Consider the following 26,536-nt stretch of genomic DNA (forward strand, 5'->3'; position numbering starts at 1 on the left):
GCACTAGATTTTCGTCCGGTCTAGCCTCTTAGAAAAACTAGGAAATAATAAAAGGGAAAATCCAAAACACAGTGGCGAGAATAGTGAAGTTAGGAAGAGTTAGGAAGTTGGTTCGTTTTCTATATCAAGTTGGCTGTTCGTTGCTTTTTCTCAACTTTCTCTCCGCGTCTCCACCCCCGTTTTCCTTGGTGCATCGTCTACTTCTCTCTCTCTCTCTCTCTTCTATAACTTTTCTTTCCTCTTCTTGGTCTCTTGGTCTTCTTCCTCTTCTCCTTCTTCTTCTTCTTCTCCTTCTTCTTTCTCGCCTCTCTTCCATCACCGGATCCTCAGCCAATGACCCTCTGCCTGTACCCGCGTGACCCCCTTGTCATTACATCATCCGGCCATGACGGCGCTGTTGGTCCCCCGCGAAGCCTCATTTTCCCCGGATCCTCGCCGGTGTCCCACCGTGCAGCGATATTTCCTGGAACTGGATAGCAAATCACCCATGCACGATGCGTATCGGAGGGATTCTCCCCCTTCCACTCTATCCGCTCCTCCTTCTCCGACTTTCATGCCTGTCTCGCAGCCACTCGCCTACCCCTTAAATAGTGTGCCTGATGAACTGGTCCTCCCTGCTTACGAATCTGAACCTATGCACCATGCTCTAGAAGGAGATGAGAGTGACGCCTCGACGGATTCACATCCCACCCGGGCGGTCGCCCCTGCCGTCGATGACACTTCAATCGAGGATGAACCGTCAAGGCATGTGGACTACCTGTCGCATGACTGGAAAGAGGAAGACATTTGGTCCTCGTGGCGCTATGTGACGAGTCGGAGGAACGACTACAGTAATGGAGTACGGTTGGAGAATGCCTCGTGGCGGACATGGGCCAAAGCCAAGCACAATCTGAGGACCGTCTCGCCAGAAAGCCTGAATTGGTGGGTTATCTTCGTGGTTGGAATTCCGGTCGTTTGATCTCTCCCGCTGACTCTCCAAACAGGCTAAAAGATTGCGATGTCACCTGGCTTTACGGCCCATTGAAAAGTTCGGGCGAACGTGCAACCCCTTCTCCTCCTCCTAGTCGCCTGGACACCCCGAACTCTTACCTAGATCGGAAACCGATTCTCAAGAAAAAGACTGCCTCGGAGGCTATCCTCCAGCGGTCCCTCTCCCAACATACGTTACTTCAGCACGCCGGGGCCATTCTCAAGGCCCAAGAAGCCGAGAATGGCTGGGCTCGTCCTCCCTTCCCAAGATCCAATACGGATTTGGACCAACTACATCACCGGACCGGCAGCTCAACTTACTCCTTGGGCGGCACTCTCACCACCTCGTCCTCATCTGGCATGGCATCTCCGATTGAACGCCGTCATATCCACTTCAACAATGAAGTCGTGCAATGCATTGCGGTTGAAGCCAAGGGCTTCGATGAATGGCCCGCGACCTTTGCAGATGATTCATCTGATGATGGCGTGGTCATGATGAGGCAGATCTCCGATCGATCCCCCAGCACTCGCAGCACCCCTCGCAACAGCTTCAGCGAGGGTAAAACCATCGCTCCCCTCCCTTCTACCACACTCAAATACCGAGGCGATCCCCCCGAGCCTCGTCCTCCAACAATACTGGGTCGTTGGTCCACCCCGAATCCGACTGCGAACGCTTCCAAATTATCCCCCTCTCCCTCTGTAGAAACTCTGCGGCCCGAACCTTCGGCCAACTTCCTTTTGGATGACGATGAAGATCCCGATCTCGACTACACAGGCAATTACCCGGATCGTGATCGGCCTTGGTTTGTCGAGGATGATCCTACCTCAGCCCGTCCGTTGCGGCTGACTGCCTCGGGCATGTTCATGCCCGAAGGAGAAAATGAAAGCCCCAGCTCCAGCATCTTGGATCGCGTCGTGGACACCGTGAACACGGCACGAGACATAGCTCATGTGATCTGGAACGTGGGCTGGCGACGATAAAGTACATAATGAAAGGGGAAAAGGCGTTGTGTCCTGTATAGATTCCCATGTATGGAGTATAGGAATGAATATAACGAAGTAATGTCCATAATCAAATGAATTTAATATCATCTTTCTGTTCTACAGTCTATATTTCATTCTATCCATGAGATATCTAGAAGTTCCAGTCTACAACTACCATTAGAACATGAGGACTTGGGATTGACGCCGGAAATCAACGCGTTTGAGGCCAGGAGTGGATCCTATACACCGGAGTCACGTGGGCGAGATAGTTAAATTGCGGACCCACGCTGGTTCAGGGCACTTTGACTATTTACTATTTTACTATACTCCGACACTGTTTATCAGGCTTCTATTTTGCTTACCCATCTCCCGAAGACTAAGCGTAGTCTCACAAGAAGCCCCCCTTTCGATCATTGCGGGTGATAGGCTTATTATACTTAGAAATGAGAAAGAAAAGAAGTCGAAGCTTCGTCCATAGAGGCCTCCGACCCAGAGGATGGGGGAGTGAACGGGACACGGCTACAACCTACAAGAAATCACAACCTAGAATTGGATAGTTGAAGTTATAACCTATAACTAAAGACAAGTTCACTCATAATAGGGCGCTTGAAGGCGTTTGTAGATCAATTGCCCCACAGCCCCCTGATCTTTCTCCCGAATTTCCATCTCCGCGTTCTCCAATCCCTTACCCCTACAGTCATGGAGAATGTCAATGTCTCTGAATTGGTCGAGCGCCTGGGTAGCGATGAAGATGCCGTGCGCAAGATGGCGGTCTTCAAGCTTCAGAGCAACATCGGCGACCCGTCCTTTGCGGACCTCTTCATCGCAGAGGGGGGTCTGGTCCGATTACGCTATTTAACTCTTCATGCGACGGGCAATACCTTGGCCTATAGCTTGACCAGCTTCGCCAGGTTGCTCGACGTAGATAAAGGGTGGGAATGTGTTGATCAGGAGTTGGTGGAACGAGTGAGCTCTCTTGTTGCCCTGAGCTGCAATGCCTGGCCTGGCCTGGAGTGAAGCCTTTCGTCTCAGAAGCTAATGCAGATCATTACAGATTGTCGAATTGATTGTCACCCATCCCCTGGTCAATATTCTTCGAGGCGCCATGTCGATTCTCGTCTCCGTCGTCTCGCATCCGTACATCGGGAACCGTGCATCCCAGGTCGACCACTTTGGGTTCCGTGCCTTGAAGCCCGCCATCGCTATATACCCTCAATTCCTGGAAATGCTAGTGAGCCGACTCTCCTCCGCCGACCACGCCCTGTGCGCCAATGCCCTACAATTGATCAACTCCCTCATGCGCGACTCGATCACACACGACTCTGAAGCCGAGTGGCCCAAGTTCATTCAAAAGCTCCAGGATCTGGGGGTGATCAGGGCTGTCTATATGCTGATGCAGGACTCTGCCCTGCAAGACCTAGCGCATCCATTACTCGAATTCCAGTCGTTGACAAAGGTGCTGTTACGGAAATGGAGAGACCTTCCAGTCAACCAAGAGAAGCCTGAACATCGCCGCGCGTTGAAGGGGGTCCACCTAGCCAGTAACCCGCCGAAGCGCCCCGACGAGACGACTGAAAATGGCGACGATGCACGGCGCTCAAAACGACATCATCCGGAGAAGTGGAGGCGGCTGGGATTCGAGACGGAGAGCCCAGCCATGGAATTCTACGAAGTTGGTTTCCTCGGGATGATGGATCTGGCGGACTATGTGCGCAGCCATCAGGATGAATTCCAAAAAATGCTTTTGGAGCATTCTACAAAGCCGGCACGACAACGGTGCCCGATTGCACGCGCTTCTCTGGCCGTGACTTCGATTCTATACGAGCATTTCGAAGTGGACAAGTCTGAGATGGATGATACCAAGGCATATCTCATTTCGGAGTCTCGCTCGGGCTTTGATAAACTATTCCAGCCGTTACTATTACATTGGACCCGGCTTCATGTTGCCGGGTTGCAAGCCTTCTTCCGCCTGTGGAAGGCGACTGCCGCTGAAGTGGAGGATTTGGACAAGCTTATCGAGCTCATACGGATCCTCATCGAATCCGTGGTCGGCGGAGCTTCTCGGACCAAGGATGTACAGGATGTGGAAGAGGAGCTGGCCGATTTTGAATATAACCGTCTGCGTGGGCTACAGATGGAACTTCTCGAACTTACGTACGAGGATGCATGGGGTCCGCACCTGCGCCAGGTGCGCGAGGAGCTCCAACACGAAGCCCTTCAGTTTGTCAAGGAGCAACGAATCCGATGTCTCCTTCGAGGGGCTTGGTTTGCCATGGACTCTGGCTCGAAAGCCGATGGAGCAGTGCAGAAGTCCACCGGGTCACATCGGTTTGCTCAACTCTCTCACAATCGACGATATCTACATTTCGGGACATTTAACTCCATGGGTGACGGGGCTCCAGAGCTAGATACTCTGCCAGAGAAAAGTAAGAGCTGCTTCGCCGTGTTGTGTGTTTCATACTAACAATTTTACACAGTTGACCTCTCCATGGTGTCATCTGTAGTCTCCAATATTTCCACAACACCAGACCATGCTTCTACAGCTACAGTCAAGTCTACGCCCCGTCAGCCAGCAACCAAGATCACCATCCACGGTTATGCTCCATCTTCTTCTCATGGTCAAGGCAAGGGCCATACCCGCTCGGCCAGCAGGACAACCCAGAAAGAGGTGGTCCTACTTACGCTGCGGCCTTCCTCACACAGCATTGCATCTGAATGGCTGGACGGTCTATTGATGCTTCTAAACCAGCAACCCATCACCGCCGAGACCACCAAGCTGATTGATCTGGTCAGCAACTACGGGTTGAAAATCCGTCTGCTTAATGTCCGCTTCGACGATGCTACCTTCGCAGGCGAGGCTCCTGAGGTTCCATCCCGTGATGGACTAGATGAAGACTATTATTATGATGTCTTTGGTGGCGCATAAATTATACGAACTTTTTTTGGGATTTGAGGGATTTGTTTCGGGGGGTTCTGGTCAATATACCCATCATGGCTGGATGTGCGCACATAACTGTAAAACAAGTGAATCAGATAATATATGAATACCAGTGAAATAACTGGATCTGCCAGACAAGTAATATGTCATTCTGCTGTAATTTTACCTATGAATGTAAACAGACATAAACACCGACATGGCAACTATAAAGGGTCTCCACGCTTGGCGTCATAGCTTAACTGTTATCGCATAACTTATCTCAACTTCTCCCAACTCCGAGGTCATGGACAGTCGTCCCTCAAAGAGACGCAAATCCGACAAGGATGATCCTTCTGTATCACGGTCTCGATCTATTAAATCTTCTAAATCTGCAGAAATAAATCCCTCTGAACCCGTCACCCTCTCCTCTCGTCCTAAACCAGAATCGCGCGCATCAAACCGCCTGCCCTCGTCCTCGCCCTCTCCAATTAAAAAGACCAAGTCGTCACCAAAGCCAGATTCCAAGTCCAAGTCCTTGCATACTTTTTTCAACCCGGCGACGGAAACACAACGATGGGCTCCCCCGAAGCCCGAGAAGAAACAAGCCCTCCCACCAGTCATAGAGACCGTGGATGTCGATCTGATCGAAGACGACTATGATTCCTACGACGAGATATTCACTCAACATCTGGCCAGAGAGCGGACGGGTCTGGCGGCTAGTGTAGGCTCCAAGACGCGTCCTCCTGCGCCTAAACCACCTCCCCAACCGCGAAAAAAGACACAATCAAAACGATTCATCTTACCACCAGATGAACCGAGTCGAGCTCGGAACAAGCAGGTAACCCCCCAGCTGGCTGGGGAGTCTGACCTGCGCCCATGGGCTCAACGATTCGCCCCAGCTAATCTAGGCGAGTTGGCTGTCCACAAGAAAAAGGTCTCCGACGTGCAACATTGGCTGGAAGATGCCTTTTCAGGGAGACAGCCGGAGGTGAGTGTCAAGCAGTTCAGCAGCCCATGTGCCATGTGTTTTCTTAGGTTCTAAATGGTTCTAACATGAGCAGAGGTTACTCGTCCTGCGCGGTCCGGCAGGCAGTGGGAAAACCACTACTATCAATCTTCTTTCCGAATCAGTTGGTTATGATATTATCGAATGGAAGAATCCACCCGTTTTGGATTTTGGCTCCAGGGACTATCAATCTGTGAGCGCTCACTTTGAGGAATTTCTTGGACGTGGTGATAAGTTTGGAGGACTTGACCTTGAGGGTACCGACAGTTTCGATGCCCAGCAAGAGAAGTCTCGGGATCATCGAATCCTGCTCATCGAGGAGTTTCCAACAGTACTGACTCGGGGCTCCTCGCACATCACTTCTTTCCGAGCGTCTCTGCAGCGCTATTTGGCGGCCGCGACCACTGATCATACACTTGGCATGGCTGGTTTGGCCCATCCACCTGTTGTAATCATTGTATCTGAAACACTGCTGGGGTCTGCATCCTCAATCTCAGACAACCTGACAGTCCATCGATTACTGGGGCCAGCCATCTACAATCACCCCGGGACGACGATTCTCGATTTCAATGCCATAGCACCTACATTCATGCAAAAGGCCCTACGATCTATTCTGGACAGAGAAGCGCGCGAATCAAATCGTGTACAACTTCCCGGCCCGGGAGTGATCGATAAAATCTCTGAAATTGGAGATATTCGAAGTGCAATATCATCGCTTGAATTCCTATGCCTTAAGAGAGAAGGTGCCGGTAGATGGGGTGGTAATGTGGCCAAAACAAAAAAGGCCAGAGCCGAGGTCGCCCTGACGGCGATGGAGCAAGAGTCTCTCAAGATAATCACGCAGAGAGAGGCCAGTTTGGGCATGTTCCACGCCGTTGGGAAGATAGTATACAACAAGCGGATGGACCCCAGTCTCGTCGAGGACAATGTCGAGATTCTTCCACCACCACCAGACTACTTGCGTCACTTCCACCGACCGAAAACCTCGCAGGTCTTGGTGAATGATCTGGTTGATGAGACCGGAACAGACATCTCAACCTTTGTCAGTGCTCTTCATGAGAACTACCCACCGTCTTGTGACGGGAACGACTTTACGGATTCTTTCAACAGCTGCATCGAGGCACTCTCCGACAGCGATATTCTCAGCGCCGACCGCCGAATAGGAGGCGCGCGCGCAGGAATCGGTACCGGAGCTACTTCATTCAGTAGCGGTATTGATGTACTCCGACAGGAGGAAATGAGCTTCCAGGTTGCGGCGCGGGGCCTTCTTTTCGCGCTTCCATACCCAGTGAAGCGAAAAGTTGGGTCAGGGGCTGCTCGAAGCCGCGTCGGTGATGCCCACAAGATGTTCTATCCAGCATCTCTGCGACTCTGGAGGGAATCTGAAGAAATCGACGGGCTCATTGATTCATGGACCAATCGGTTACTCGACCCTTTCGGTCAGTCTTTGACAGACTCAAACTATGATTTGACTGGTGTCAAATCCTGGAAAACCCTCCAGGCAGGGAAGTCGGCGACAATCAATGCAAGTGCTAAAGACAAGCTCGCGAGCGTGATCACCATGATACCTCGCCATGATCTTCTCCTGCATCAGTTGCCCTACATGGCTACTATCCGACATAATGATCCAGAGAGTTGGCAATTGGATAAGATAACCAGCATCAAGTCCAATGTTAGTCTCCGTGAGGATGGCATGGAAGATGCAGAGGAATCTCCTCGACAATGGCGGTCGAAGCAGCCCAGTAGTAATGGCTTTGGACCTCGGCTTCCCCAGGAAGAAGAGAAGCTGTATTTAAGTGACGATGACATAGTGGATTAAATACCAAGTGCGCAAATACGCACTACAACTCATAGATATAAGTTCGCTTCTCTTTTATACTCCTGAAGCAGGGCGGAGTATATAAAGTGCCGGTCCGCGCCGATCTGTTTCCCGAGATCTGTCAACCTTCCTCTGTCCACACATAACGTTATATAGCAGAGTCCCGCTCCCAACCCTGTCGCTAATTCCTCTCCAACATACAGCCCTGTCAACCAGGGAGAATGCTCAATGACAATGACTCTCCCATGAGAAGAGGACACAATGACTCCTACCTGATCACTCGCTCCCGCGCTGGCTCTGTCAACACACCGAATCATACCAATGCGGTCACGACCAGCGCGTTTCAACCTCAAAGGCCCGAGGTGAAGCCCTCGGCGAAACCCGAGACGAAATTCGAGGTCAAGGCCGATTATGGTCAATTGAAGAAGGATATCCCTGGCCTGGCGGCTGCCGCTGCCCATGCCGCGGTCCCTAGTTGGACAACCATGATCCTAATGGTCTCCCTCATATTTGGTGGCTGTTGTGCAAATGTGAGTCCCCATGGACTTACGGGTTATATCAGACTGATGGGTGGTGTATAGGTCTTTGCGCTGGAGGCGATTATCAAGTAAGTAAACCAGTTGATGAGTGAACGAGCCAATGATGGAAGCCACGGGCTTTCTTTGCCAGCACCGATACTAATGCCCTGTCTTGCAGAGAGCAACCTACTGCCGGTAAGAGATGAGTTTCGTCTGAATATTTAAAACGCTTTTTGTGCCATCTGACTCGATTGCCTCCGCTCAGGTCCTTTGATTACTTTTGCGCAATTCGTGGTTTGCGCACTATTCACCCTCCCAAGTTTTCTTTCCTTCTCGGCTGGACCACAGGCACTATTCATCAGTGCTCGCGCGATCCCTTTGAAGTCTTGGGTGGTATATACAGCCTACTTTGTGACGGTGAACCTCTTGAACAATTGGGCATTCGCATACAAGATCTCCGTGCCGCTGCATATCATCCTGCGGTCTGCTGGGCCTGTAGCTTCCATGGTGATTGGTTATATTTATAATGGCAAACGCTACTCCCGAGGTCAGATCGCTTCGGTGGGCATGTTGACTGTGGGTGTGGCAGCCGCCGCATTAGCCGATGCCCAGTCCAAAGGATTGTCAATCGAGTCGTCTGATAGCGACGTCGATATGATGACCACTGTGAAAGGTTTCACCATCCTGGTTCTGGCAATGATTTTGTCCGCGTTCCAGGGAATCTATGCGGATCGCCTGTATGCCACTTACGGCAGGGATCATTGGAAGGAGGCCCTCTTCTACTCGCACACGCTTTCGCTGCCTATATTCCTTACGAGCTACTCGCAGCTGGCGTTGCAGTGGAAGGTGGTAGCTTCTTCGCCATCTGTGCTGTCTCATCTCAACCGTGATGTCTTGTTAGACTCGTCTGTGTCGAGTTCCATGAAGAATACTGCATTCTCGGTCCTGGGTCAAATCCAACATCACCCGTCTATTCAGTCTATACTGGAACAGCTCCCAGTTCAAGTGGCTTATTTGATCATGAATGCTCTGACGCAGTATTTGTGCATTCGGGGTGTTCACCTTTTATCCGCCAAGTCGTCGTCGTTGACTGTCACCATCTTTTTGAACATCCGCAAGCTGGTGTCCCTTCTCTTGTCCATTTATCTATTTGGAAACCACCTGGCTGGTGGTGTCTTGGCTGGAGCAGCACTGGTCTTTGTTGGCGGTGGTCTGTATGGCTTTGAGGGTGCTCGTCTACGAAGTGCGACTAAGAAGACTCAATGATGGAAAAACCCCCCCCAAAAGAGGTCGAAAATATATCGATATCATGTGCAGGCCGCGATAATTGTACATAAATTGAGTGAAGAGCAACACAAATCCTCCACGCCATACGGCAGGTAACGCATCAAGCATGGCGCATAAATCAGGATGTCCCTAAGGTTCCTCGAGCTTAGAGCAATAAAAAAAAGATCCATCTATAAAACTTCGCCCACAATCTTTGCGGCTTCTTTGTAGGTCTCCAAGAGCCTCTCACACTTCTCTCGCTCAGCTTTAATGCCATCGTCTTCATAAAGCAGCTCGCTGAAAAGATCCTCCTTATAAAGTTCGCTCACAAGTCTATTCTGCACCACGTCCTTGCAGTGGTTGACCAGGAGATGCATGACAGCCTTAGGAACCTGGTCGGCAATGCTCTCGCGCACAATGTTGAAATAGGACGAAATCAGTCGGCGGATAAGCTCGGTCTCAAGCATTTCACGGTCGGTAAGTGCAGGCTCAGTATTCTCATTGGGCTGCAAAAGAGAGAGAAGAAGTTAGTCAAAAGCACATGGAAATAGTAGGACTTGACACTAACGAAAGCAGAAACTTCACCACCATACTCGGATGGTGCTGTGTATTCCTCGGCCGGCATGACGGGAGATCGCATTTCAGCGCGGCGAATACTCTGACTGATACTGGGCTCACTTGCATGAATTGCTTGTCTACTGGAGTTCATTCCAGACGGCGGGGCCATTGCCGTGTTGTGAGTACCCTCCTTGCCAAAGAAATAGTTCAGGAACGAATCGCGGGCGGTATTCGAGCCACCGAAAGCGGCATGGTTGGGATGGACTCCGTTCAAGGTTGCAGCGATGCCATTCTCACCGTTGCGGCCAACGTGAGGGGACAGGCTCCGTGAACCCTTTGTAGACTGGCTTCGGATGGGGAGATTCTGTTTGGAATCGGCGTGTTCCTCGTCATCGGGATTGGCTGTACCGTTGGTGGTTCCCAATTCCTTTTGGCGTCTTTTGTCGCGCTTCCGCTTTTCCTCCGCCATCAAGGCTTTGCGCTCCTCGTCCTGCTTGTTTTGCATAATTGAAGACATAGCAGCCGCAGCCCCAAGGAAGTTAGGGTGGTTGGTGTTGATGTAGGCCCTTTGAATTGAGATCAAAGATTCCACATAGTTCGCGCAAGGTCCCAGACGCTCACGAAGCAGATCAGACACAACCTCGATCAGTTTGCCCTGAAGGCGAGGGAATCGCAGAAGTTCCTGGTTACCACAGGTGTGGCAGATCTTGATGAGCTCCTCATACACCAGCTCCACACAGCGCTGACTGGGTGACTCAAGAAGCTTGATTTGAGGCTTGACCAGTAAATCAAAGGCCAATTCTGGGACAAACAAGCTGGGACGAGGACCAGTCGAGTTGCGAATGGCGGTTCTGATATCAGAAACGGTCAGGTTATGAGTGGGATCAATGGTTTCTAAGGAGTTTCCAAAGACCGAGTTGAAGATGTAGTAGATCCTGGCTCCACCACAAAGCTCCTTGGTGGAAATCTCCGAGGAAGTTCCGTCGATCGAGGAAATGAATGAGGCAGCGAATCTAGTCATCTGCTGAAGAATCAATGACCCGCGGTGTTCCTCGCCACTAAACTGCTTGTTTCCATAACTGGCCAACTCCTGCTGTGTCTGGCCCATCAAGGTGTTGAGGCGAGCCTTGATGTCTGGCAGCCGGTCTCGAATATGTGACATCAAAGTTGTGTTTAAGGTCTTGGCCAAAAAGTGTGTTCCGCACCGGTTAGCCATGTTGCGGTAGGCTGGATGGTGGCGGAAGAACTCTGACTCTGCCCGCAAGGCATCGGAAAGTGATTTACCAGACTGGATATCCTGCTGGGACCGGTTCACCACACCGATAAAGCCGAGCTTCAAGGGATAGACACGCCCAGACAGGATATCCATCGCGTTAGTTCCATGATCCATGAGGTCCAGCTTTGACAAAACACCGATCGTCCTTCGGCCCATTGCATCCACCTGGCGAGCGAGCTTCAGCGCCTCGGAGTTGACCAAGTCGACATTGGCTGGTGAGACCGCAAGAATTATACTGTTGGGTTTGGCGATGTACTCCAGAATCAAGGTTCGCGTTTGCTTTTCAATATCGGAGGGTTGGTCACCAATGGGCACTTTGGTCAGTCCAGGCAGATCAACCAGAGTCAAGTTGAGCACATGAGGAGAAAAGATCTTGAGGTTGATGGGTTGCCTGTTAATGCCTTTGTTGCTTCCTGCGATTCTCGCCGTTTCGGCCTCGATCTCTTGCTTCACTTGCGCAAAGTCATCAAATTTGCGTCCTGGCAGATGGTGAAACTCGGCCCATTCGTGTTGACCGGCAACACTCGCAGCCGTGTGTGGGATGTGAACCTCATCATATTCGGGTTTATCGTCTCGGTCACTGGGGACGTTAATAAGCTGGAGGATCAGAGGCCGGCGTGTGACAATGCCACTGCCTCTCGGTAGGAAGTCCCGCCCAACGATGTTCTCGAGAACCGAGGATTTTCCAGAGGATTGGGAGCCAACAACAACCTAGAAGGGGGGATCCGGATTAGCTTAATCGGCATCCACAACGATGTTTGCCCGTAGGGTTGCAAGGGCTCTATTCAACGTAACTCACAATTTGGGGCAAATCAAGGGAATCATTTCCAATGGTGTTGAAAACCAAATCCTGGAGCTTGTTCACAGTCACAAGCAGATCCTCGCCCAGCGATGCCATGATGTGTATTGGAGGGTGAACTGAAGCGGGATCCTTGGATATAAAGTTGGCACACACACGCGCTGGACGTCGGCAGGGAGGAATATGAAAGGTAAGACAAAAGGAAGGGAACAGACGCGCAAAGCCAAGTCGCGTGCAGTGTCACCGGATTCCCCATGCACTACTTGGTTACGCTGTTTATGGCCACTTTTTCGGGGCACGTGATGCTGACCTAAGCCCTTAGGTCAGCCCATGACGTCGATGATTAACTTGGAGAGTAAACACTAGGAATTTTCCTTATTCGATTCTTATATACGATCTGGTTGCTATTGGAATAGATACAAGGTGGAAAGCTGATATTCAGGCAATGTGTGTCAGTGTGTGTGGTGTGCGTGTTTGCATATTCAATGCGAAACTCGATTTGGAATCTGCTATGAAGCTTCCTATACTAGACAGGTCGGCGAATGCAGGTTGCATGACTTGCGGTCGTTCAGGATGTGAAAAACAAAACCCGAATACAATCACTGGTCCAATTCAACATAGTTCGCGGGGAAGAGTCCTCGTACGCCATTGTGTTCACCGAGCCACCAATCATCATCGGGGAACTCCTGAGACCTGGTTAGCATTGCATAGATGAAAATCGGGAAAAGCTTGGTAAACTTACCACATTGATGATTTTGGCGCCTTCGGGGAAGCCAATCTCGTTGTCCTCGGCAGCTTCGTAGTCAAAGAGAGCCGTAGCAGTAGGTCCCTTGGAGCTTGCAGCAGCCGCAGGTGCTGGGGCAGCGGCGGGTGTGGGAGGAGCAGGGACGGCGGCAGCAGGCTCTGGCTCTGGTTCGTACTGGTTCGCAGGCGTCGCAGAAGTATCATGCTTGTCGTCCTCCACAATCTCCACATAATTGCCCGGGAAGAGACCACGCTCGCCCTGAGCATTGACACCCACCCACCAGTCTTCATCCACCATTTCAATGTCGGTCACAAACTCGCCCTCACGCAACTCAATTTCATTGTCTTCGGCCTTTTCATAATCAAATTGGACCTGAGCGCGCAGATTACTCTGAGGTTGGTCTGATACGGTAGCTTCGGCCGCAGCACGGCCAAGATCGTGCGAATCTTCTTCAAGGTCCCGTTCATCTGGCACAGCCTCTTGAAGACTCTGAACGGGAATGACTGGTGGTGGGGAGTGCTGCTCCTCGTGGGCATCGGTAACACTTTGTCCCACCGGCATAGCAATCCGGATGGGGGAGCTCTCACGTACTGGAGGAGGAGTTGGAGGGGTTGGGGAGCGAGGCTGTTGCGGGGGCGTCGGGAGAACTTGCTGAGCGTCATGCTCGGGCTCAGCCTCGGGTTCAGAGGATAATCCAGGCACAGGAACGGGGCGGCTGGCCTGTGGGACTGGAGGAGCGGGTGGTGCAGGTGTATCGTTGGCAAACTGACCGCGGATGTCACTGACACTAGCATTGGATTCTTCTGTTTGATCGATGGCCCTGGCGTCAACGGGTGGCTCGGGAAGTTGGGATTTCTCCCTGGTGGTTTGGACTGTGGCCCATGATTTGCCAGCGTAGGAGCTCTTCCACTCATTTTGACCACTGGCCTGGCTCTGAATCGGAGTGGGCTCAGCGCTTTGAGCTGGTGGCGTCTCACCACGCTCCCTGGCCTTGCGTTCGGCCCAGATCTGAGCAGGCGTTTTTCCTCCTTCGTCTGCGAATGTTCGGCTTGCAACACCAATTGGGGCGCTCGTGCTCGGCTTAGGCTCAAGGCCAGTCGGGAGCGGCGGCTTAGTACCAGGGAAAGAAGGACCGCCCCCAAACTTATTGGCAACCTTGGGCTTGGGCAGGTTTGTCAACCGCTCCGAGTCATTGGATGGAGCAGGACGCTCAGGAAGCGTTGTAGGGGTCTCATTGGCAGCAGGGCTCGATGAGACACTGTCGCCAGTTGGCTTCTGTGCCTTGGATCTGAGAGCAGCAATATCAACTTTACCAATCGGCTCATAGGACCCCTTAACGGGTGCCGGGCGTTCATCTTTGAGCTGGCCAGATTCGGCGGCCTGTCTCCGAATGGCAGCAATATCGACTTTTCCAATTGGCTGGTATCCACCCTTGACAACGCCAGCGTCGTCTGAGGTCGAGGCGGGGGCTTGGCGAGTCGCTGTTGGGTTTGCCTTGAGCTCTTGCAAGTTCACTCTGGTGGGTTGGTAGGCAGATTGGACCTTTTCCAGCTGAGTTCGGGTCACAGGGGGGGGCATCTGTACCCCATCCATCATCGTCCACGGGGGCTCTGGATGATGCGGGTGGTGGTCGGGCGGGGTTGGGAGCGATTCCTCCAGATCTTGTCGGTGTGAAAGCAGGCTTGTTGGCCACGGGAGGACGGGAGGCGGGGGTGGGGATTGAAGTCTCTCCAGCGGAATACTTGGAGCCGGAGGAGTCTGCCACTCGTTGGACAATTCCCTCGGGGGTTAGATCCCCATCTGCTCGGGCAGTCACCTGAACATGATATCCCTACCGATCAAATTAGTCTTGCATGATGTACGTCATAGATAATGGACTCCTCACATGAAGGAACTTCGAGACCGCAGCCAGGTGACTCGTGAAATAGCCCTTGGTCCGCTCAGGCACACCTTCTCCGCACCACGCAATCAACACATTCTTGGGGAGACCTGTATTGGGGTCTGTCACCTTGACATAGGCGAACTGTACCCTTCCTTCGGAGAATTCTTCGATGAGATCGATCAATTCCCCCTCTGCCAGGATTCAATGTCAATGGGGAGTCCGATACCATGGGGATGCGCGATCACTCACCTCCAGAGGTCTGAACCTTGAGTACACTCTCCTTGCCTGCATCCTGCTGGAAAGCACTGACCAGGGGAGTGGAAACCGAAAAGAGAGCCCATTGACCGTAGGTTGGCGAACCCGCTGTAGATGGGGGAGGTGCATTCACCACGGTCTGATAGCTCTTGGATATCGAGGGACCATTGGATGAGAGATTGAGAGAAGCCATGACTATGAGACAGCAGATTGAGTGACCAGATTTAAGGTAAGGGGGTGGATGTGAGATCCTTCACTTGTTGTCAGTGAGGTGAAGAGGGAAGGATAGGGAGAGGAAGAGGAAGAGGGAGGGAGTTGACGTAGGTGGGGCTGCATAACACTGACCGGATATTTGCGGGGGGGGGAGTAAATAGAGAGCGAGAGGAATAGTGATATACAGTCAAGAGGAGAGTAAAGTAGAGTAGAGTAGAGTATAGAAACAGAAAATGGAATAGAGGTTAATAGTCCCAATTAATGTGGTCGCCTAAGAGAACAACTGGATGATACGAACTAACACTAATACGGCCTAAAATAGACTAAAGAGACTAAGAGACTCTATAGTTAGGATATTCATGGGATATTCATAGGACATTCTTAGGATATTCTATAGTATATTTCCCCTACCACACACCCCTTGTATGTCTCTCCATATATTGTTCAGACCGGAGCTATCACTGGCAATTTCTCCGATTTACTCACCGGAAAAGGTGGGGAGCTCCCAAATCTTTCCCAACTTCTGCTCCTGCCCAAAAGGTGTGAACTCCCGTGACTTTGCTGGGATTTTGTAGACGAAAGGGGACTTTGGCCGCCCTTTGCTCGTGAGTCCTCATATTCACCTAGTCATGGGACCTCCTGATTTCAGCTTCGGTCGGAATGTCAACCTGTCCGCCACTTCGTCAAATGATGTATCTGCTGCATCGTCCCCAGGTCTCAAGGAGCCTGTGGATTCTCCGCTAGATCAGCCAACAGAAGAGATCCTGCCTCGAGATCGCCAGCAAAAGACTGCGACGTACGACTATGCGTATGAGAAGTCCTTGAGTCACGCCGAGGCAAGATTATTCTACCAGCACCACCAGCTAGCCTCGCGCGGTGAAAACCCCTTGCCCCCGAGCCCAGGAATTACAGCCCGGTCGGCGACGGATTCGCACCCCGAAGAACTGCCGCCTCCCCAACAGGACTCGATGTGGACCCAGAGCTCCCAGGAGGGTTCTATGGTGCTGGATTCGGATCCCACAACACTACACCTGAAGTCCCCCAGGGACCACGAAGCCTCGGCACACTACCTGGAGGACCAGGATGTCGCCAATCTCTCCGCTCAAACCCAGGCTGCGCATTTGGGCGCGGCTCATGGACCTGGTGCATACCTTGCAGCAGCGGAGAGTCTGCACAGCGCCAACACGGGCATTGGAGCACCTCAGGTGCCCAGCGGGTTTGCGCCGGGCAATGATGCCGTGACGTCGGAGCTGAACTCCATTTACCGCAAGATCAAGAAGCTCCTGGATCGTCGAGCCCAATACATGGAGCTTTCGTTGCAAGGTCCAGGAATGAACCCAATGGATCAACCAGACTGGGAGATCTACCCGCCTCCTCCAGAGCCAGCGTGGGACGACGGCAAAGAATATCAACCCGGCCACATTGGTGGACCCTCCGAACCTAGCGGCAAGAAGAGGAAGATGGGTCAAGACATTGGAGAAGATTTTGACATGGAGGAAGTAATGCCTCTTCCCGAGAAATCATCGTGGACGTATAAACTCGATGGAAACAGCGTGTACCAGGTCTTTGAGTCTGAAACGGCCGCTGACGGGCAGAAGCCCATCGTCCAGATCCCCTCGTTGCGCGATTTTTACATGGATTTGGATGCCATTGTAGACGTATCAACAGATGGACCTGCAAAGAGCTTTGCCTTCAAGCGGCTTTCCTATTTGGAGGGGAAGTTTCAACTTTACACGCTGCTCAATGAATACCAGGAGATCGCAGACAGCAAGAAGGTCCCTCACAGAGACTTTTACAACGTCCGTAAGGTGGACACTCACGTTCATCATTCTGCTTGCATGAATCAGAAGCATCTTCTTCGTTTTATCAAGAGTAAGATGAGAAAGTCTCCAGATGAGGTTGTCCTCTTCCGAGACGGGAAACATTTGACCTTGAGGGAGGTCTTTGAAAGTATCAATTTGACTGCCTACGACCTCAGTATTGATACACTGGACATGCATGTTAGTCTCTCTTCTTGTTCCACTGCTTGTGTGTTCCACATGCATTATGCATTTTTGGTCCACCTCCCCTGCTACCTAGCGATCCTTACTGACTGGTCATGCAGGCACACACTGACTCTTTCCATCGCTTCGATAAATTCAATTTGAAATATAATCCAGTGGGTGAATCACGTCTGCGTGAAATCTTCCTCAAGACGGACAATTACATCAAGGGTCGCTATCTGGCCGAAATCACCAAGGAGGTGATCTCAGACTTGGAATCTAGCAAATATCAGATGGTGGAATGGCGAATCTCGATCTATGGTCGATCCCTTCAAGAATGGGATAAGCTTGCTGCCTGGGTCGTGGACAATAAGTTGTTCTCGCCCAATGTTCGTTGGCTGATCCAGGTGCCTCGTCTCTATGATGTGTACAAGGCCAGTGGCATGATGGAGAACTATGAGCAGGTGATCACCAATGTTTTCCAGCCCTTGTTTGAAGTGACCAAGGATCCCTCAAGTCATCCCAAGCTTCACATCTTCCTCCAGCGCGTGGTCGGATTTGACAGTGTAGATGACGAGAGCAAGGCCGAACGTCGGCTTTACAGGAAGTATCCTATTCCTCGAGAGTGGAATACCAAGCAGAACCCGCCTTACACTTATTGGCTTTATTTCATGTTTGCCAACATTGCCTCGCTCAACAACTGGCGCAAACGTCGTGGATTTAACACCTTTGTCCTTCGACCACACTGCGGTGAGGCAGGCGACCCAGACCATTTGGCCGTTGGCTTCCTCTGCTGCCATAGTATCAGTCATGGTATTCTGCTGCGCAAGGTGCCTCTTCTGCAATATCTCTACTATCTGGATCAGATTGGTATTGCCATGTCACCACTCAGTAACAATGCGCTGTTCCTCACATACGACAAGAACCCATGCGCTAGTTTCTTCAAACGAGGACTCAATGTGTCATTGTCCACCGATGATCCTTTGCAGTTTGCCTTTACCAAAGAACCCCTGATCGAGGAATACTCGGTTGCAGCGCAGATTTACAAATTTAGCGCAGTCGACATGTGCGAGCTTGCTAAGCATTCGGTTCTCCAAAGTGGATTTGAGCTTTCACTGAGGGCTAGATGGCTTGGTTCAAACTGCTCGTTGCCAGGAGTTGCTGGTAACAATGTCGCAAAGAGCAATGTCCCAGACATTCGGGAGGCTTTCCGACATGAGACTTTGCTTGGAGAATTGTCTTTGTGAGTGTTTGCCCAACGATTCAAGCTATTTACGGTTGGTGCTAACTGTCGTCTCTTCAGGATTGAAAGTCATTCTGAAAGCAATGTGATCCAGGACCAAAAGAGCCTGGCACCAGACTCTGTTCCAAATCAGCCCAGCAAAGCAGGAGATGCTATACCTGCGAACAATGGTATGATCTGAGAGGCATTGCCCATGATGTCAAGAAACGATCAAGCTGACAGTGCATAACTAGCTCCTGCAACTAAACCACGTTCCGAGTCCCGTTCTAGTGTGGCTGGCACAGATATTTCACAGAGTGAGCTTCCAATTCAATTGGCAACCTCCCCTTCGTCGACTCATTTGGCTCGGTCTCCTAGTAGCGCAGCCTTGGGAAATGTTAGTGGCGCAGATGGGCTACCAGAGCAAAAGATCTTCCCAGGCATTGTCCACGAAAGAGCTCGCAAAGGAAACATGCATCAATAGATACATTTATTTAGTCGACCGTATATTCTCGAATAGCATAACCATCACTTTAAATTGGATAGTCTTTGAGAACAGAGGAAGTTTCAAAACACGCCAGTAACCCAGTTGAAAAAAGTTCAAGATGCAGCTATCTCCAATGCACGCTCTGAATAAGATACAAATTAAGTGAGATCAAATGGCCCAGCTGCCCTTTCTTTCTGGCAGTCCCCAGCCTTCTAGGTTGGTTTCATCTTCGACCATGCCAGGCTCCTGTCTAACCCACTCCTGGATATACAAGCGCAATGCGTTCCATCGAGTACATTTCCTGGTCAGATCTTTGTTGTCAAGGGCAAAATATCCCCGGGCATCAGTGTGTAGGTCATCCTGACGGAGCTCTTCAACTGTGATCCCTGAGATTCGGCTGAGCTCGTAGTCATAATAACGGGCAAGACAAGGATATCCCAACGAGAGGTAGTTGAATATCTGCGTGACAAATCCGTCGTGGAATTCTGCATCAAGGGCTTTCCGGAGATTTGGACTGGTAGCTTTTCGACCAGAGTTCCCTGGCGATGTCGCCAGGCGATCCAGGTGGATATGTGAAGGAGATGGACTGAGGCCTACACCGACACCTGTTTCATCAATCCAAGCCATAGGAGTCACAATCCCCGGAAATAGTCCTGGGCCCTCCTGCTCCTGCTTCTCATCTTTGCAACAAGTTCCCATCCACAAACCGGCGCCCTTTGCACTCTGTCTATGAGGGCCTGCGCACCACAGCCCTTCACAGTCGTTGCAAAGGTCCTGTCCGCCAGTCACTGCAGTATTGATGTGAGGATGCTCACAGATGGTCCCCTCCGGTGATAAGCTCTGTGGTAGAACAATGTCACTTCCAAGCATAGGTGGACTAGGGCCGTTATTCTTCTGCTTTCGAGATGACTCCTGCTGTCCAGATGCCATCATAGCCCGAAGCCTCATTTCAGCCTCCTCTTTATGGTGTCGCATGTATTCAAGTTCCCAAGACAAATCCGCCGAGGATTGTCGACGAGATTTGATATGACGATATTTTATGTGAGTGGACGGACCATCTTCTTCTAAGTCCCTGTCGTCCTCATCTATGGCAAAATGATCAACGGGCTCATACACCTGCTCGTTGGGAAAAGCAGCCAGTGCTTGTTCTCTCAGCTGCTTCTGTGCGGAGCGGGCGGCCAGCGAAAGCAAAAATTCGGAGAATTCTTCGCTGCAGCTTTCACGGGATACCTTGCTGGATTTTATACCTTTGGTTGTTTTATTCGATGGCCCAAGTGGTGAGGTGCACGCCGAGTGAGATCTGGAGTTATCAGACTCTTCGCTGCTATTGGATGGTATTGATGGAAGAGCTGGAACTCGAAATGAGTGCCGGCGGCCTTCTTGTCGGTGCAACAGACTGGAATACGAGAATCGAGACTCAGGTGGTGACAACGACACGGCATGGTGATCCGCGTTTGACCAAGCTGTCGTGCCCGGGCTGGTGCTCGCGTGAGCCAGTGGACCTGATGTGTTATGTCGGCGGAGAATCTGACTGGTATCTGTTGTTCGGACTGAGCGTGTGTCGGTCTCTATAAGTTCAGGTTTAAACCTTCTTGGGGTCGTGGTTTTAGGTTGCGATAGGAATTCCCCGGTGACTTCGGAGGCTGTATGAGATCTTCTATTGCTTGATTTGGTGGTTTCAATGGGTTCAGGGGCAAATCTTCTTGGTCGATGTTCATTATGGCCTTGCAATGGGGGTTCAACTGGCGAAGTGGCTGTATGAGGTTCTATTCCCGTAGACACAGGCTGTTGATTCTTGGAGCTTCGAGATACAGTTTCGATTGGTTGGGCCAAGAATCTCCGAGGCTTGGGTATCTCTGTTTGAGTTGAATATCCAGGTGACTGTTTTGAATCACTCAAAGAAGTTGAATGATCCGCATGGGATGGGTATTGAGGTGATATAGGGTCTATAGATCTGGACTCTGATCCGTCCGTGAGTGTTTCCACATCTGCTTTGCAGGCTTCTGGGTGGCCCATTGTCTGATTTGTATGACCCAGTATAGCTCTCCACCATACTTTGATATCAGCGCATTTAATAGAAAGCGCACATCATTTGGGGATTCAAGTTAACGAGGAGACAACGAGTCGAAAAAGCGGTGTCGGACAATTCTGAAAAAGCGGTGACGAGAAGGCCAACACAGATTCTAATGAAAGCTAACGCGAAAGCTAAAACCACATGGGAGGTAAATGTAAAGAAGGGAATGTGCAAGTGTGACAGTGAATGTGAAGGTGAAGTGTTGTTGGGGGGGGGGTCCAAGGGCGGTGGGGTTGATGACATCAAAGATAAGATATCCAACTTCCCTTCACCATCAATGGCCGACAAACGCAAATTCGACGAGGATCACTCGGCCTCCAAGCGGAGAGTCATTGGACCTTCTCTTCCAACTGCCAGCTCCAGTGAAAGTGACAGCGATAGCGACGATGGTTTCGGTCCCAGTTTACCCCCTCCTGCCGGCGCAGCACCTATGCCAGTTCCTGAGGCTCCAAAGGTAGTGGAGATAAAGGAAACTCAGCGCGATCAATGGATGCTAAACCCTCCTGCCCAATCTGACTGGGCTTCCAAGATCGATCCTACACAACTACGGAATCGCAAGTTCAATTCCGGGAAGTCAGCCTCGGCGCCCAAAAAGATGGATGCTTCATGGGTGGAAACCCCGGAGGAGCGAATGAAGCGGTTACAAGATGCAGTCATGGGTATTGGGACCTCGGAACAGGCTGCAAAACAGGCTCCTGTCACGAAGACAAAAATGATGGAAGACAAAATCAAGAAGTATAGGGTAAGCTTGGCCTCTTGGAACTATGTACCTTCTGTCTAATGCTCTGCACCTAGGATATGACTGGCAATAACAGTCGTCTAGAAGGCTCTGAAGGTCAAAAGGAAGAAGACGACGATCCGAGTGCTCGCGCCTTTGACCGCGAGAAGGATATGGCGATATCTTCAAAGATATCGAGTGCGCAGCGCCGGGAAATGGTGCAAAAAGCTGGAGATTATACTTCGCGTTTTTCCAAGGGTAATTTCCTATGAAATGAAGCGAATCAATGATCATACCTAGATGTCTACGTGGGATAGGCTCGCTACAGGCTGCACAAGATCATAGATATGCGCTGGGTTTGTCCAACTTGGGCTGGTAAATATAAGTAGTACCCAACGCCCACGTCTGCTGGTTGGTGCTTATCTCCTTTCTGCTAAGACTACTTCTTGACCCTGGGGCTCGAGAAATATTAGTCTCCATGTTCTCTTCCAGTGTCAGGTAGTATTCGTGGACAATAGATGACCCTTGTCGAGACTTAATTTACGAAAAAAAGATCTCTTGCTGGAGATTGTATATAATTTCTTTGCGGTAGCTCCAAGTAAAGTGAATAAGAAACAAGATGTTCTTGTAACGGATTAACTCCGTCACAGCTTTGCTATTATGATCTACTTGCGAATAATTCTACTTGCCATACGCGGCGTTTCAATACTGAATCAGGCAATTGCATCCAATTGTTCTATCACTTAAATATGTCTATGATTATCAGCTTATATTATACAGAACCGCCATCAAATATTAAAATGTGTAAAAATATACATATACATTACCAGTAGCTTGATCTAACAATAACAACCCGTCAGACTTAGACGTTTCTTCTGGTCTGCACCTTATTGGGAGCGTTTCATCTTTTATAGACCATTCAGTAAATAGTCCTTACTTTAAAATAAAGAAGAGAGATAATTTCCATTCAATAGTATTTGAACCTTAAAGTGTCAAGTAGGGATATGAGAGAACGGGATATAATGTTACTGCTGCCGGATTTGAAAGGGATATCAAGGTAGAGGAAGGGTCCATAAGAATTAGAAAAAAGGACATGAGGATAGGGGAGAGGTAGATAGTGCTTCTACGCCCTCTTAGTGTACTTTGTTATGTACGGCACTAAGCTTCTCATTTATTGCAGGCTATATACAGTAGTTACTTTATATTTAGAGCTCGTAGTCTTATTATAAGAACTAGCTTGTAGTGTTGAGAATTATGACTGCAGGCTAACAGCTCATCTTATATTAAGCCAGGCACTAGCTATCATTATTAATTTAAAGGATACCGAAAACTACGTACTGCAAGGCGCAATATTAACAAATTTAGATAATTAAAAAATTTGAAAACACTTAAACATAGCTACAGTGTAAGTTATTCAGTTATAATTTCTCGCGGTAACTGTGTGTTCCGGACTGCATAGCTCAGTACTGAATTATGTTACTATATAGAAAATAAATAATCATATCCCTACTAGACATTATACACTTCAATCTTTAGGCTTGATTAATTGGCGAGCTCTTACTTTTATGACAAGTATTATAAAGAAGTTGAAGAAAATTTTTATTTTGTTCATTATTCTAATCATCTTAATATCTAGAGGTATCCTTGGAAGGTCTTTTATAATATGCTGGGTTATGAGCCTGATACATCAAGTAGCGTTAATTTTTGGTGGAATGGTTAAAATGTGCTCTTTTAAGATGATAGGTCATTTAACTTGGTCGATAAATGGTTAGTTAAAACACAGAAGTAGGTATTGAGCTAAAATACTAGATGACTAATTGATTATTCTATATATAAGATTATATCAATATATCAATATATCTAGTTATACTGATGTGTATTCAATCAACAATAGATAATGCGTGTTTTATATAATAAATTTAGTTGTATGCGGCAAGGGTGAGGATATTAGGCCGGTTAATAAATGATATAATCGGAGGTGGTGATAAATAATCAAATGAAGTAACTTTTTAATAGTGAAATAAATACTAAGAGTATATCAGTTGATTTATATAGAAAATAGATTTGGTATACCGCCTTGAACATTATATGATGTAGAATAAATATATATATATTTTAGTATAGCGCTGGGTTTATCATATAATGTACTAAATTAAGAGAGCTACTACGCTTTTTGGAATGAAGGGCTACTATAATTACTATAAGTATGATTATTATGTACAGATAAGGTGGCGTAAGCTGACTATGATGGGTATACTATAAGAATAAAAAGCATACGTAGATACATAAGCCAAATTATGTATTGATATAAAACGAAAAAGTATCTCGCTTTTTATAGAGAATGAACGGGAGATAATTAATATTGATAAGGTAGTAATTAAATATTGATCTACCTAGAGTTATTGAACCTACTAATAAGGAGTTCATCTAATGTATGATATTTTCACAATGTCTAACTAAACCTTGGGCTATAATAACTATGGCATTATATACTTAAAAGCCCAAAACCCAAATTTTCACTGTGGGGAGCTTGATAGGGGCTGTGATTAATTCTACCTTAAGTAGATATATACTTATCTTACTTATATTAAGGTAGAAAGGTCAATATTATCTAGAGTTATTTAGATAATATTATGTTATATATACAGTCTATAAGATATAGTCATTGAGAATGAACTGTAATAATTACTTAAGTATATTAATTTAGTGTTAGGATCACCTCTTGACTGGGGGTGTTCGGTCCCTCTCAATCGGATATACGACTCGGATAACTGGGTCCTGTTACTGGTTTTGGGCACTGGCATAGTTCCTATGCATTAGTTATGTCATGTGAGGACAGCAGTTAAGTAGTAGTCCCACGCTGATTCTGAGAATCAGCGTTTAGTCTATTGATAATACTATATCTCTATTATTATTTTATACATTTATATTAGATTCTATCTCATTTAATTACTAGACCTAGAGACTAGCGTAATCTCATGTTTATCTGACCTTGAGGTTAAAAATAGTGGGGCTGTTAATTGTATGGTAATATATAAGATATTAATTATATCATTTCTCGATCATAGTCAACGTATGTACATTTATCTGTTTCTATGGAAAAATTGTCCCCTGATTATTAAGAGAAATAGAGGCCTATTAGGTATTACGAAGCTTTATTGGTATTTATCCAAAATATACACCTGGACTATATTTATATGACCTTTTCAAATTTACTATATGACGTAGAAATAGGAAGGATTAGTATTAGTTTTACGGTCTAATCTAATATACTTTTTATTCATTTGAGCACTAAGCCATAATTTAAATATAGTGTATTATATACGATAAGCAACGGAGAAGAGTACTTTTTGCTAGCTAAAAGATTTGGATCTACAATATAAAGGGAGTTTCTAGTTAAAGGAGTGATCAAAGGTAGAATTAAATTGTTCAATACCAGATAGGTACTCCTGATGCATTATCTATTGTCTTGATAATTTCAAAAGAATTTAGAAGGGAGTAATATCTCATAAAATATTATATAGCCTCGCCTATATATAGCCTATTATTCAATAGTAATTTATTCAAAGCACCTCTTATTTTTTAGATTTTACTGCTTAAAACAAACAGGACTTTTCTAGGCGTTTCAATTTATTTCTTATGAAAAGACCTTTATCTTTTATGTATTGTATAAAGCCCTTTTTATGTTTCAAAGAAATAGCCACTCTAGTAAGAACATTCAAAAATTTTGGATACGGTTATTTATACTATTTCTAATAGGCGGTCTAAATAGTGGCCTGTCTAGACTGCGAAGATTTTTTCAGCTATATGAAGCTCATATATATAACCTTACACTGATTTTTAGATATTGGAGTGATAGAAAAATAGTGTAGTGTGTACGTACATATGATTAACCTTATCTATCTTAAAAGTTATAACCTAGGGATATTGGTTCATAAGTAGTGATTTACTTATGTATGAAATAGATGAGGATACTAATAGACATTCTGAATCATAGATTAAGAGACATTTAGAATAACATGTGAATTAAATTGTAAATAAACTACTAGTATTACAAAGAAGTAATTATATAGTAAAAAGTAATATAGAAATATTGAGCAAATTTTGGTCCTATGTAAGGTCTACAGATTTAGAATTATTGTGTTTATTTACACTTTTGTCACTGCGATATTATTATACATATTTCTGGCTCTCAGCAATGTAATTTTGAGATTATTTAAATTGATATATAGGGTAAAAATATTTATCAATAGCTATCTGGGAAGAGTCAAATAAAACACCAATGAGGTTGTTGAAATACAAGGTGCTAAAATATCGCATTTATTATGTATTTTGGAGATAGCCGCTGGATAGTGCATTACGTTATAATTCAACGAGATAAGTCAGTTAGGGAGGGATCTTATCCTCTTTCTATTAATTCTTTCTTTTCTAAGCTTACTCTTTACTTATTGTTATGATCATTTTTAAGGATATATGAACTTTATAACGTACTATACAGATTCCCTGAATTAAAAGTTACTTCTATATGTAAAAGAAGTTTTATACGACTACCAGGTACTTGGTAAAATATTTTGAATACCCTTCTAGGAATTTATTTACTAAATGAAAAATATTTCTAATTTACTATATTTAAGTAAGATTTAAACTGCAATATTACTAATATGAAGCTTCTCTTTATTTTACTAAATTAGTTCATACGGCTATTTCTCGTTTCATAGGGAATTAGTAGAAGATACTTTTTAATTTATAGTATTTAATAAATTTTGACATTAATAGGTCATAGGGCTTTAAACTAAATATTGAAATGGGATAGCGCGATGGCAGTCTGGTCAAAACAGACGGGTCG

At 47.7% G+C, this 26,536-nt stretch overlaps 9 protein-coding genes across 9 annotated transcripts; 6 read left to right on the plus strand and 3 right to left on the minus strand.

Moving 5' to 3' along the window:
* Nucleotides 1–385: 385 nt before the first annotated feature.
* Nucleotides 386–1,950, plus strand: N7511_005250 (protein phosphatase regulator REG1; the record flags this gene model as incomplete). The annotated part of the gene is made up of 2 exons (XM_057127627.1): nt 386–921; nt 984–1,950. 2 exons carry the CDS (start codon nt 386–388, stop codon nt 1,948–1,950), a joined length of 1,503 nt encoding a protein of 500 aa, XP_056984144.1.
* A 702-nt stretch (nt 1,951–2,652) lies between these two features.
* On the plus strand, nt 2,653–4,879 carry N7511_005251 (ELMO/CED-12 family protein; the record flags this gene model as incomplete). Its single annotated transcript, XM_057127628.1, has 3 exons — nt 2,653–2,919; nt 3,008–4,379; nt 4,431–4,879. 3 exons carry the CDS (start codon nt 2,653–2,655, stop codon nt 4,877–4,879), a joined length of 2,088 nt encoding a protein of 695 aa, XP_056984145.1.
* Nucleotides 4,880–5,174: 295 nt separating this feature from the next.
* Nucleotides 5,175–7,695, plus strand: N7511_005252 (uncharacterized protein; the record flags this gene model as incomplete). The annotated part of the gene is made up of 2 exons (XM_057127629.1): nt 5,175–5,858; nt 5,932–7,695. The coding sequence occupies 2 exons, from the start codon at nt 5,175–5,177 to the stop codon at nt 7,693–7,695; spliced, it is 2,448 nt and encodes an 815-aa protein (XP_056984146.1).
* A 221-nt stretch (nt 7,696–7,916) lies between these two features.
* Nucleotides 7,917–9,479, plus strand: N7511_005253 (uncharacterized protein; the record flags this gene model as incomplete). Its single annotated transcript, XM_057127630.1, has 4 exons — nt 7,917–8,225; nt 8,277–8,302; nt 8,392–8,408; nt 8,479–9,479. 4 exons carry the CDS (start codon nt 7,917–7,919, stop codon nt 9,477–9,479), a joined length of 1,353 nt encoding a protein of 450 aa, XP_056984147.1.
* Nucleotides 9,480–9,670: 191 nt separating this feature from the next.
* On the minus strand, nt 9,671–12,211 carry N7511_005254 (dynamin-related GTPase DNM1; the record flags this gene model as incomplete). Its single annotated transcript, XM_057127631.1, has 3 exons — nt 9,671–9,985; nt 10,048–12,024; nt 12,113–12,211. 3 exons carry the CDS (start codon nt 12,209–12,211, stop codon nt 9,671–9,673), a joined length of 2,391 nt encoding a protein of 796 aa, XP_056984148.1.
* Nucleotides 12,212–12,711: 500 nt separating this feature from the next.
* Nucleotides 12,712–15,187, minus strand: N7511_005255 (putative actin binding protein; the record flags this gene model as incomplete). The annotated part of the gene is made up of 5 exons (XM_057127632.1): nt 12,712–12,798; nt 12,855–14,408; nt 14,461–14,688; nt 14,743–14,930; nt 14,989–15,187. 5 exons carry the CDS (start codon nt 15,185–15,187, stop codon nt 12,712–12,714), a joined length of 2,256 nt encoding a protein of 751 aa, XP_056984149.1.
* A 649-nt stretch (nt 15,188–15,836) lies between these two features.
* Nucleotides 15,837–18,895, plus strand: N7511_005256 (uncharacterized protein; the record flags this gene model as incomplete). The annotated part of the gene is made up of 4 exons (XM_057127633.1): nt 15,837–17,207; nt 17,312–18,432; nt 18,493–18,602; nt 18,666–18,895. The coding sequence occupies 4 exons, from the start codon at nt 15,837–15,839 to the stop codon at nt 18,893–18,895; spliced, it is 2,832 nt and encodes a 943-aa protein (XP_056984150.1).
* Nucleotides 18,896–19,066: 171 nt separating this feature from the next.
* Nucleotides 19,067–20,914, minus strand: N7511_005257 (uncharacterized protein; the record flags this gene model as incomplete). Its single annotated transcript, XM_057127634.1, has 1 exon — nt 19,067–20,914. The coding sequence occupies one exon, from the start codon at nt 20,912–20,914 to the stop codon at nt 19,067–19,069; it is 1,848 nt and encodes a 615-aa protein (XP_056984151.1).
* Nucleotides 20,915–21,249: 335 nt separating this feature from the next.
* N7511_005258 (GPALPP motifs-containing protein 1) lies at nt 21,250–21,962 on the plus strand (the record flags this gene model as incomplete). The annotated part of the gene is made up of 2 exons (XM_057127635.1): nt 21,250–21,714; nt 21,768–21,962. 2 exons carry the CDS (start codon nt 21,250–21,252, stop codon nt 21,960–21,962), a joined length of 660 nt encoding a protein of 219 aa, XP_056984152.1.
* Nucleotides 21,963–26,536: the final 4,574 nt, after the last annotated feature.

This window comes from Penicillium nucicola, assembly GCF_028828085.1.
Source record: "Penicillium nucicola strain IBT 29836 chromosome Unknown utg000005l, whole genome shotgun sequence".
Taxonomy (NCBI): Eukaryota; Fungi; Ascomycota; class Eurotiomycetes; order Eurotiales; family Aspergillaceae; genus Penicillium; species Penicillium nucicola.